Raw genomic sequence first — 12,633 nt, forward strand, 5'->3', positions numbered from 1 at the left:
AGGCTCCCCCCTTGCCCTGGCCACTGGTGCTCCTTTCTGTGAATCTTCCGATTCACTGGAAAGACTCGGAGATCTCGGGTCGTCGTCATCACTCATCCTTTCTTCTGCCTCCTCCCCCTCGCTCTCTGTTTCCTCCCTTGCCCTTGCCTCTGCTCCTGAACCCCTGATAATAATAATAATAATAATAATAATAATAATAATAATAATAATATTTATACCCCGCACATCTGGCTGGGTACCCCCAGCCATTCTGGACGGCTCCCAACAGAATATTGAAAACACGATAAAACATCAAACATTAAAAACTTCCCTAAACAGAGTTGCCTTCAGATGTCTTCTAAAAGTCAGATACAGTGGTACCTCAGGTTACATACGCTTCAGGTTACAGACTCCGCTAACCCAGAAATAGTACCTCGGGTTAAGAACTTTGCTTCAGGATGAGAACAGAAATCGTGCTCCGGCGGCGCAGCAGCAACAGGAGGCCCCATTATCTAAAGTGGTGCTTCAGGTTAAGAACAGTTTCAGGTTAAGAATGGACCTCCGGAACAAATTAAGTTCGTAACCCGAGGTATTACTGTAGTTGTCTGACACTTTTAACCACACTGTACTTGACAGCCTCAACGTTTTTTCTCTCCAGTAGTTTCTGTTGAAGGCCAGGACTAGCACATGATGACCCAGTGTTGGAAACTCAGGTATACAAGCTAGGTGCCAAATGGCTCGTTAAGCCAAGGTTACAGTCAGCAAAACGGGGTGTCTAGTTGCCATTTTTGGACAAGACGGCTCTAAAGTCTTATTTTTGAAATGATGGACTGGCTGTGATTGATTATCAGTTAAACATCTGGCTAGTTCAGATGACAACCCTGAGCCAGGTTAAGAGCTTTGATGATAACTTAAAGCATTCGTAACATAAGAATATTCTTCACGACTGTGAGCAGGGCAGCGGGGTGGGGTAAGTGAAGACAAGCTACAGAAAATAACTACAGTGGTAGCTCAGGTTAAGTACTTAATTCGTTCCGGAGGTCCGTTCTTAACCTGAAACTGTTCTTAACCTGAAGCACCACTTTAGCTAATGGGGCCTCCTGCTGCCGCCGCGCCGCCGGAGCACGATTTCTGTTCTCATCCTGAAACAAAGTTCTTAACCTGAAGCACTATTTCTGGGTTAGCGGAGTCTAACCTGAAGCGTATGTAACCCGAGGTACCACTGTATGACATTGTTCATTGCTTTTGCTCAGGCTGCACCAAAACACAACAACACAATTTTGGTTCCTCAAATTCCTTCTGATTGGGCAGATAAAATATAACTGATAGAATTCTATCAGTGTGTGAAAACAGTCAAGACCCAGTCATCCCCAGGCACACACCTCCAGATTGTGGAGATGTCACGCATCATCCTGGCATCTTCACTTGGTTGTTGACACTTTCTTAATAGGTTTGTGAGACAGGACTTCTCCTTGCAGAAGCCATACTGGCTCTGCTTGTTCTTCCATATGCTTGGCTTTTTTTTATCTTTGCCAATACTCCCCATCCCATCAGTTTTCCCAGGTCGGACATTAAGCTAGCAAGCTTGCCGTTTCCCTCTGGATCCCCCTTTTAAAAATTAGTGTTACATTGGCTACTTTCCAGCCCTCAGGTGTGGAGGCTGATCTGAGGGACAAGTTGCATATTTTGTTAGAAGAGCAGTAATTTCACATTTGAGTTCCTTGAGGACTCTTTGAGTAGAGGCTATCTGGACCCAGCGTTTCGTCAGCTTTTATTTGGTCTGTTCGGCCTAGAACTTCATCTCTTCTCACCGCTGTCTGCCTCAGTTCCTCAGATTCCCAGACAGTTGTCTGTTTACTTAGAAAGGGCCACCATGATCGGATTTGAGAACATGACCATGTAATCCTATTAGCTGGGGAGTCCCGGAGAAAGCGCCAAATCTTGGGACTTGCGCTACTTGAGTAAGCAAGAGTTTGGTCGCCTTCCTAGTCCAGTTAGACGAAGCGTCAGCGATTTGCCAAAGTTCTCTGCCCGTCACGTAATCCTGGTCTTGTGCCTGCTGGAGTGGACACTGGCACTACTAGAAAGGAAATTCTGGCATCATTAGAGAGGCGATAGACCTGCCTTGCCAATAGCCTACAAAAGAAACTCAAGTCTGGGAAATCTAATATATTCAGGTCTTCGTTTTGCAAGATGCTTTGTACCGCGAAGTTCCCTTTCAGCCTTAATTTAGCTCTTTTGTGCATTTGACGCTGGAAAGCATCATTTGGTATAATATAAATAGCAGCTGCAACCAAATATTGCAGCATGGAATGCTGCTGTTCAGGATTCCACCCGTTGCATTTCCCCTCCTCCCGCACTTGTTCCATCTCTGTCCCCAAAACAGCCGGCCAGCAATAATTTTCTTAAGATGATTTTCTATCTTCTAGAAACCTTTGGGGTTCTTCCAAGCATGCGGATGCCCCCTTCTTGAGCATGGGGTGTGCGTTTTGGACACAAATGCAACAGCATACACAGCCTGAAGATCAGAAACAGAGGGAGGGATAATAATCTTGTGTCGTACATCATTGTTCGAAATTCACCAGCTGCTGGGTGCATTTTGCACTTGGCTATCGGCCACTTGCTACCAAGTGAAGATGCCATGATGGCACCTGATTTCTACATAGCTGTCAACTTTTCCCATTTCTTGCGAGGAATCCTATTCGGAATAAGGGACTTTCCCTTAAAAAAAGGGAAAAGTAGACAGCTATGTTTCTGCAGCATCTGGAGGCGCATACCTGGGGATCCTTTGACCTTACCTGTTTTCACACACTAACAACATAGCCTTCAGAATTCTGTCTGATATTTTATTTGTACAATCAGAATGAATTTCAGGAATCAAAAAGTCGTAATCCAGAATGCAGCAGCTAGGCTGGTGACTGGGAACAGCCGCTGCAACCATATAACACCAGTGCTAAGGGATCTTCACTGGCTCCCAGTACATTTCCAAGCACAATTCAAAGTGTTGGTGCAGACCTTTAAAGCCCTAAATGGCCTCGGCCCCGTATATCTGAAGGAGCGTCTCCAACCCCATTGTTAAGACCGGACACTGAGGTCCAGCGCCGAGGGCCTTCTGGCAGTTCCCTCACTGCGAGAAGTGAGGTTACAGGGAACCAGGCAGAGGGCCTTCTCGGTAGTGGCGCCTGCCCTGTGGAACGCCCTCCCATCAGATGTCAAGGAAATAAATAGCTATACCCCTTTTAGAAGACATCTGAAGGCAGCCCTATATCAGAAAGCTTTAAATTTTTGATGTTTTGTTGTGTTTTTATATGTGTTGGAAGCCTCCCAGAGTGGCTGGGGCAACCCAGCCAGATGGGTGGGATATAAATAATAAACTTATTATTATTAAATCATTAGGTTAGGCTGAGAGACAGTAACTGGCCCAGTGTTGTCCAGTGAGCTTCATGTGACTGAGTGGGGATTCGAACCTGCGGCCTCCCAGGTCCTAGTTCAACACTCTAACCACTAAGCCACATGCTGGATCTATTCACAGTGGCATAGAAATGGCCTGAGACTCCTAGCTGATTTTAGTTGTGTGGAACCTGAATGACAACATCCCGCAAGCAAAGGCGTTGACATTTTTTTGTCATCAGATCAGACCTGATAAGTTAATGAATTTTCCACCGTTCCCTGTAACATTTTTTTTTCTTCAGAGGAAATGCAGCAAAACAATGATGCGTACAAAGCAATGTAGACAGGCAAGATGATGGAGAGATATAATTATGAGATTCAGCAGGAAAACTGATTGCTCTGACCCAGAGGTTAATGATCGTATTCTAAATACATTCTTTATAGCAGTTTGCATCAAGAACACCTTTGCATATTTGCTTAAGCTCTCTTGTTATTTTGAGAAAGTACAGTAATGCATTTGTGTAACTGAGGATAGTGAAGGGAATTACTGTGTGCCTTTATCCCCCTTTTAACGTTGATCCAGCTCTCTTGCTTGCATGCTTATAAGCATATATAGATTGCAACAGAGGTTATAACTCAATGCCTGCATTATAAAACACATTCGTAGCCTGACATGTTCAGACCCTGGGTCCTTTACTTTCCTGAAGACTGTATTGGATCAAACACACAGGGCTCCGATTCTGTTGACGTGCCCGGGGGCGGGGGTGGGGGGAGTACAACGAGAATCCAGTTAGGAAACTGGGTTTGACTGGGTCCAAAACTGGCGCATCCTCCAGGGGCCACTTTTTACAGGTGGGGTTATAACATTCTTTAACATAATAATAATTATAATAAAGCTTCCAGGATCAAGGGGCAAAGAAGGTGTTTCTTTTAAAAATGGCTTTGGATGGGATACAACAACATGGGTGGGAGGAAGAGGAAACACTCTCCTTCCTGGTCAGTAAGGCGTGCAGGATTTTAGAGGGCAGCATCATGGGTAGGACTGTACCACAGGCCTTGAACAATGGCCATACCGCACCTGTAAACAAATAAATCCCAGGTGTGTGATGAGTGCAGAAGGGAAGGATTGAGGAGACGAGGCCTGAATCATCCCAGGAACAGGAAGACAGCATAGATTTGGAAGAGTGGTTTGCAGAGGGGCATAGTTCAGAAGGCAGAAGCTGGGAAATGCTTCATGGGGAACAGCTAGCAGAAGAAACAGTGGAAGAGAGAGAGTTAAAAGGTTCACAATCCCTGGAAAGCATCCAACCCCCTTCTCCAAGGATACGGAGAGCTCGGAAAGTGTCAGAACAGAAAGCGCAGAGGGTACAAGCTCAGATTACAAGGTGTAGGAGTGACGTAGTTTAATAGGGATGGAGGGGGTGTAAGCCTTAATTGGGAGCACCGCCATTTCTAGGAGACGTGTTCTTTGTTCTCACACTGTGATTATTAAAAATTCTAACTGGTAAGAAGTTCTTTTCGTTTGATCTTTTGTTTACTGCCACGGGGGAGGAACCCGGTTCCCCGAAGCCTGACACTTGGGTCCCTGAAGCAAAGTACCAAGCCCAGTCCTACGTTTGCAGATCTCAGCTATTGCAGCACTTTTTTCTCTTCCTGACCCATCATTGCTTAGGAGTCTCTTTGTCTTTTCGTTGCTTTTTAGAATTGCCTGCGACGGAGGGACGCGGGTTTGTTAAACCAGTTGCAAGAACTGGACAAGCAGATCAGCGACCTGAGGCTGGATGTTGAGAAAACGGCCGACGAGCAGCTCGAGACGGACAGCCGCCCCAGCTCAGGTAGGAATGAACCAGGGCTATTATTGAAAGAATTGTTTCTGGAACCACAGGAGAGGAGCGTGTTCTCGTGGTCAGGTCTTGCTTGCATGTTTCCTATTGGGGCAACTGGTTGGCCACTGTGATAACGGGAAGCTGGATGAGATGGGCCATTGGCCTGACCCAGCAAGGTTCTTCTTATGGGAATCAGAGAATTGCAGAGTTGGACGGGACCCTAAGGGTCATCTAGTCCAACCCCCTGCAATAAAGGAATATGCAGCTGTCCCATATGGAGAATCGAACCTGCAACCTTGGCGTTATCAGCACCACTCTTTAACCAACTGAGCTACCCAAGCTCACTGTTCTGATTCTTCTGGTCATTTTTGCCAATTCGGCATAATCCGTCAATTTAATCTGCCATTCTCCTCTGGTAGGGACTTTATCTTCTTTCCATTTCTGGGCCAATAACATCTGCACAGCTGTGGTCGCAAACATAAATAGTATTTTTTCTGCTCCCTTTGGATTTCGGCAGCTAGGATTCCTAAAAGAAAAGCTTTGGGTTGTTGGTTTTTTTTAGAAAAAGTTATTTAAAATATTTTTTTCAACTCATTATAAATCATTTCCCAAAATTCTTTTACCACCTTACATGTCCACCACATATGATAAAAGGTGCCTTCTTTTTCCTTACATTTCCTACATACATTTGACACAGTTTCATGCATTTTTGCTAATTTAATGGGAGTTAAATGCCAACGGTAGATTTTGCAGCTCTCGAATGTTATTATTAGTAGTCATGATTATGATTGTTTTATTTAACAAAATTCATACTCAGCTTGATTGTAGGGAAGCATCTAAGCAGTTTGCGAGAAATATCAAGAATATCAATAAAACCAGATGAGTGAAAACATTTACACATGATTGAAATCAACAGCCAAAAAGATGCAGACACGTCAGCGCCTGCAGGTCTCGATAGACTAGTTCCAGCAAAAAATGTTTTAAGCAGACACCAAAAAGAGAACAGTAAAAGCGGCTGTCTGATTTCAATAGGGAGTTCCAAAGCTGAATTGTGCTACACACTAAGCGTCAATTCCTTTTCCACCTGTGCATGCAGAGGGCTTTGTGCAGAGAAGGCCGCTGATAGCAACATTGCGAAGGAGACATAAAGTGGGCACGGCTTCTCACAGCGTTGCATTGTGAGGAAATGCGGCAATTTTTTGGCCCGTTTCAAATATTTGCCAGTGTTCATTTCAGCCTCGGTTTATAGCTGCAGCTGCCAAGCTGAAGTACAGTGGTATATTCTCACTTCCAGAAACAAATAGCAAACTCTGGCTTCAATTGTGAAGTCTGCATACCCACAGCAGCCTTAAGGTAAAGGTAAAGGGACCCCTGACCATTAGGTCCAGTCGTGACCGACTCTGGGGTTGCGGCGCTCATCTCGCTTTATTGGCCGAGGGAGCAGCTTCTGGGTCATGTGGCCAGCATGACTAAGCCACTTCTGGCAAACCAGAGCAGCGCACTGAAATGCCGTTTACCTTCCCGCCAGAGCAGTACCTATTTATCTACTTGCACTTTGACGTGCTTTCGAACTGCTAGGTTGGCAGGAGCAGGGACCAAGCAATGGGAGCTCACCCCGTTGCGGGGATTCAAACTGCTGACCTTCTCATCGGCAAGCCCTAGGCTCAGTGGTTTAGACCACAGCGCCACCCGCGTCCCACCTTACTGAGAATCAAAAGGGGAGGTATCAGGATGCTCAGAAACTTTATGGGGGGGGGAACCTAGAGTCCGGAACTGGGAGAGAAAAGCAGAGGGCAGGAGGAATCAAGCATCCTTTGAAGAACACATGGCTGTAACTCCACACGAGAAACACTTACCGTATTTTTTGCACCATAACACTCACTTTTTTCCTCCTAAAAAGTAAGGGGAAATGTCTGTGCGTGTTATGGAGGGAATGCCTACGGGTGGCATGCCTACGGATTTTCCTCCTCTAAAAACTACATGCGTGTTATGGTCGGGTGCATGTTATAGAGCGAAAAATACGGTATGTCCCTGTGGAGATGGCAGTACTGAATTGATGGCGCACTCCCTTCTGGCTTGCACTCTTTATAAAGACTTGAGGGATGAGATTATCACCCCTCTTTTATTGTCTGTTCCGGGTCGCCCAACCACTGCCACAGTGCCCTTTCCCTTGGCAGCTCAAGATGAGCAGGCGACAGCAAAGGTTGCAAGGTTTTTAGCTGGGGCAATCAGAATAAGACCCACTCTTTGACTATTGATTCAAAACCTTAAAATGTATTTTATATAATTGACTTTTTATTTCTATTCTTTGTATATCGTATTGTTGTTTTATCGCTATGGCTGAGGGCTGACGCAAATAAAGATCCATTCATTCATTCACATGGCTGCAAGGTGTATTATGTAACACGTATTATGTGTTTACTTTCCAGCCTTGGCTTCTTCTATCGACTAGGTGTCACGTGATTAATGGGTTTTCCCCCGTGTGTTTTTTTTAAAACAGGCTTCTACGAGCTGAGCGACGGGGCCTCAGGATCACTCTCCAACTCTTCCAACTCTGTTTTCAGCGAGTGTTTGTCCAGCTGCCACTCCAGCACCTGCTTCTGCAGCCCTTTGGACACATCCCTGAGTGGCTCTGATGGACGGCCCATGTCTGCAGGTATGAGAAGGGAGGTGGGGATTCCCTGGAGTGGCTTCGGGGATGGCTTGAGCCCTGTGAACCTTTCTCCATTCACTTCTTCATTCTTTAAGTGAATGCAGGAAGTAAGCCATGTGGGACTGGAGGTTGCTTGTGGGACACAACTTTTGGTTCCATCCATGGGGGCTGCTGGGTCAACCAGGGTCACACCTGGACTTTAGGGATCAAGCCTACTGATACAGAAGACTTGTTTCTCCAAATAAGAGCTATACAGGTGTGCATAATAATAATAATAATAATAATAATAATAATAATAATAATAATTAATTTATAGCCCGCCCATCTGGCCAGGCCTCCCCAGCTACTCTGGGCGGCTCCCAACAGAATACAGTGGTACTTTGGGTTACAAACACCTCGGGTTGCAAACACTTCGGGTTACAGACTCCGCTAACCCGGAAGTAGTACCCCGGGTTAAGAACTTTACCTCAGGATGAGAACAGAAATAGCGCAGCGGGAGGCCAATTAGCTGAAGTGGTACCTCAGGTTAAGAACGGTTTCAGGTTAAGAACGGACCTCCGGAACGAATAAAACATCAAACATTTAAAACTTCCCTAGACAGGGCTGCCTTCAGATGTCTTCTAAAAGTCTAGTAGTTGTTCTTCTCTTTGACATCTGGTGGGAGGGCGTTCCACAGGGCAGGCGCCACTACCAAGAAGGCCCTCTGCCTGGTTCCCTGTAACCTTACTTCTCACAGGGAGGGAACTGCCAGAAGGCCCTTGGATCTGGACCTCAGTGTCTGAGCTGAACGATGGGGGTGGAGACGCTCCTTCAGGTGTACTGGGCTGAGGCCAAGGATCTCTTGTTGTTCAAAGTGAAAGGATGAAGTGAAACCTTTCTGAAAGTTGACTCAGTTTCCATCTTTTAAGGTTTGAGTTTTGGTGGGAACATTCCTATCTCCAGAAACATTTAAAGAAATTGCAGACAGGGGAGCCCTGCCATGACCAGAAGAGCAATATTTAAAATCTAGTATTTGTTAAGGTGGTTGTTGTTTTGCGGGAGAAATCCATGTTTCTGTAGCATTATGGGAAATCTGAATTCTACAGGAAACTGTGTCCTTGAGCATTTCTGGATATGGATTTTGAACTTTGGTTTTTGGAAGGTTAAAATTTCTCAGCCTATTTACCATCCACGGATATTGTTGTTTCCTTTGACGGTGGAGTATTTCCTCACTTCCCCCCATTTCTTCCTTTCAGATCTCATCGGCTGGCTGGAATATAACAAAGGGAACCAGCATGAAGACCCGTCAGTGGGGATGGCCTGCCGAGTTTTGTCCACACCGCACTCTAATTCCCTTGAGGTGGTTGCAGACGTGCATCCAAAATACCAGTGTGACCTGGTGTCGAAAAACGGGAACGACGTTTACCGCTACCCCAGCCCTTTACACGCCGTCGCGGTGCAGAGCCCCATGTTCCTTTTGCCAGTGACAGACAACCCCCCGAGGGAAGAGGCAGAGCACAACGTTGCGGACCTTTGCGTGGGACCCGAACACGACTCTGCGAAAGCAGGCACCTCCTGCCTCCCGCATAGCTCTCCTCCCGAGTCCTGTCCCCCAGCCAGCAAGAAAATAGACGGCTACATCTTGAGCCTTGTGCAAAAAAAGACCCCTTTGGTGCGGACTAACAAACTGAGGACGAATCTGAATGCAGACCCCGCCAAAGGGATTTTGAGGCACGGGAGCCTGTGTGTCCGGCAAGTGCCTGGGGTTGCAAGCGGCAGTTCGGCCGCTGCTCTCAAGAACCCAAATCAGGTCTTCCCCCATTCCAGCAGAGCCAGCACACCGCTTGACAGCAGCGCCTTCTCCCCTCTGAAGCAGCATTCGAGAGAAACTGAGCATCTGGAGAGCAAAAAGGTTCCTGCGCCTGTGGTCTTCCCACCAAATGCTAACCACGAACTTCAAAGCCAGCAGGCGGCGAGGAACATCAAACCGCCAGAGCCGCCGAGGTGTCCGGTCGCAAGCAAGGGCGACGTCCCCAAGGAAAGTGGCCAGATTTTTGCGGAGAGCCCTCCCCAACACACAACGCCCCCGAAGGAAAGCAAAACCCTTCAGCTGCCCCGAAAGATCCTGTTCAAAAACAGTGGGGCACAAGCGGTCCACGGTGTTTTGCCGCCTCAGGAAACCAGGCCTCCGCTGGATTTCAAGAGCGACAGGTCGTCCTCTCAGGGCTTGGAGGAAGGTCTGCTGGTGAACGCCAAATACATCCCGGCTCAGCCGCAGACGGTCAGGCTTCACAAGGGCAGCCGGAGCGTCAGGATACTCAAAAGCTCCTTGGTGAAGCACAGATCCCACCTTGTCACCGTGCTGGAAAACGGGCCGCAGGCCGGCAGGGAGAAGGCCAAACCCTCCGGCAAGAAGTGCCGTTTCCCCGACGACCTGGATACAAATAAGAAGCCGAAGAAGGCCGCCGCGAGAGGGAAGAAAAGCGGCCACTTGCTGCCGGAGGCCGCCCTCCTGAGTCGGCCTCCCGGCGTCCTCAAGTCGGCGGTTAGGCCCCACAGCCGGGAGCCGGTGGTGGCGAAACCGAAGCACAAGAGGGCCGACTATCGCCGCTGGAAGCTGTCGGCCGAGGTCTCCTATGAAGAAGCCCTGAGGAGGGCGAGGAGGAACCGGAGGGAAGGTCTTGGGGCCTACCCTCAGGCTCCCCACCCGTACGCCAGCCCCTACGCCTATGTCGCGAGCGACTCGGAGTATTCGGCGGAGTGCGAGTCGCTCTTCCACTCGACGGTGGTGGACACCAGCGAGGATGAAAGGAGCAACTACACCACGAACTGCTTTGGGGACAGCGAGTCCAGCCTGAGCGAGGTGGAGTTTGTGGGCGAGAGCACAACGACCAGCGACTCGGATGAGAGCGGGGGGCTCATCTGGTCCCAGTTTGTGCAGACGCTCCCCATCCAGGCGGTCGCCGCCGCTTCCGAGCTCCATGAAAACGCAGCCAAAGCCTTCGTCAAGATTAAAGCCTCACACAACCTCAAGAAGAAGATCCTCCGCTTTCGGTCCGGCTCTCTCAAACTGATGACTACTGTCTGAAACGCATAACTAGTAGCTGAAGATGGCGGCAGTGGTGACGGACATGCCTACTGGGGAAGAGTGTGTGTGTTAAGGCAGCCTTCCCGAAGTGGGTGACCTCCAAATGTCTTTGACATTTGTGGAGCTGGAAGGGACCCAATGAGGGTCATCAAGTCCAACTCCACTCCAATGCAGAAATCTCAGCATGCGGTCCCCCATCCAATTTCAAACCATACTGGACCCTGCTTAGCTTTGCAAATGTGCTAGCAGTTTTATATTGCTGCAGTTTGGAGGTCACGGGAGTTGCAGAGGTCGGGGTTCAGGGGAAACTGCAGTGGTTGGGAATCATGGGAATTGCAGAGGTCGGGGAGCATAGGGACTGCAGTGGTCAAGGCTCATGGGAGTTGTAGTCCAAAACATTTGGAGGTCACCAGATAGGGGAGGCGTGGTGTAAGGGTATGCCTGCATTTGGGAGTTTTCGATGTGTCTTGGGCACACTTATTCAGGGCACAGAAGCAACACAAGCCAGCTTCAAGAGAAAATGCACTTTTCGGGGGGGGGGGAGGGCTTCCCTTGCAAGAGGCGAGGCGCCCCAGCAGAGAATTCATCCGGTCACCTCATGGCTTCACTGCTGGAAGGCACAGGACCCTTTGCTGAGAGCAGCAAAGGATTCAGCCCACCACCCTCCAGAGAGGCAGCCATGTTGCGTTACGTTACTGTTTGTGTATACATGCCGCCTGCCAGCCAAGAGTGCTCCCAAGAACAAACAGATGCATACAAAGACAATAACGCAAGCGCAACATGGAGCAAATGAGAACGATGCCAATTCAAAATGTTTCGGCAGTATTAAAACCTGTGCACATCGGTGTTTCTGGCAGGCAAAGAGCATTCCCTACAAGGACACGAATACTTGAGCAGCCCCTTTGTCTCACGAGGGTCCTGGGCAGCAGGGTTTTGCAAGCCCCATGAGGCTTGCAGTGGACTCTCCCCCCTGTGACCACGTGCCCAACAGTCAAGCTGACCTCTCCTGGGTCATCTTACGCTCAAAGGTTGTCCACTTGCACTAAGAGCAGCCCAGAACTACTTGCAAGCGAGAGCAGCTCCTCTTGGCTTCTTTTTGAAATGCTAAGCTGGGGCCAGTAGATGTTCTTGTGGGCTTGCATGCCGGTTGCCTGCCTGGAACACCAAACCAGGATGCTGCTTGCCAAATCCGCTTGCAGGTAGATGCTTCAAGCTTCCAAGGCTGCCTCTCCAGTCTTTGAAAAACATTGAAGGGAAGTTAGTAGCTTTTTATTGAGATACCGAGGGAGCAAGCAATATATATCCCGTGAAATGCAAAGCGTGGTGCTGTGTGATTATTATTATTTTTAACGCTAAATAGCCAGCCATTGGGACAGGGGAGAATCAGGATTGGGACTGTGATGGACAGGGAGATGAGCAGTTAACCCTCTTCTTCTGCATTGCTGAAAATTCCCCTTCCCACTCCCTCTAAGACGCTATTGTTTGGCATGGGGAAAAAGGGGAGGGGGGTTCAGAGAGTTACCGTATTTTTCGCTCTATAACACGCACCTGACCATAACACGCACGTAGTTTTTAGAGGAGGAAAACAAGAAAAAAAATATTCTAAACGAAACAGTGGATGTATGGTTTTTGTGGTTCATGCTATGGCCACAGACATGTGATCTGACAGTGAGTTTGGAGTAGCCCAATGCAAAAATCCTGAGGATCCATGTGGATCC

General features: G+C 48.1%; 1 protein-coding gene across 1 annotated transcript in view; it reads left to right on the top strand.

Moving 5' to 3' along the window:
• The window catches only part of DACT1 (dishevelled binding antagonist of beta catenin 1), a 30,749-nt gene extending 18,319 nt beyond the window's left edge, over window positions 1–12,430 (top strand). Inside the window, exons 2-4 of the mRNA XM_082217153.1 lie at window positions 5,072–5,204; window positions 7,696–7,851; window positions 9,084–12,430. Of these exons, the coding sequence (XP_082073279.1) occupies window positions 5,072–5,204; window positions 7,696–7,851; window positions 9,084–10,915 (2,121 nt within the window). The 3' untranslated portion in view covers window positions 10,916–12,430. The remainder of the gene's footprint in view (window positions 1–5,071; window positions 5,205–7,695; window positions 7,852–9,083) is intronic.
• The last annotated feature ends 203 nt before the right edge of the window (window positions 12,431–12,633 follow it).

Source organism: Podarcis vaucheri (genome assembly GCF_965113315.1).
Source record: "Podarcis vaucheri genome assembly, chromosome: 1".
Lineage (NCBI taxonomy): Eukaryota > Metazoa > Chordata > Lepidosauria > Squamata > Lacertidae > Podarcis > Podarcis vaucheri.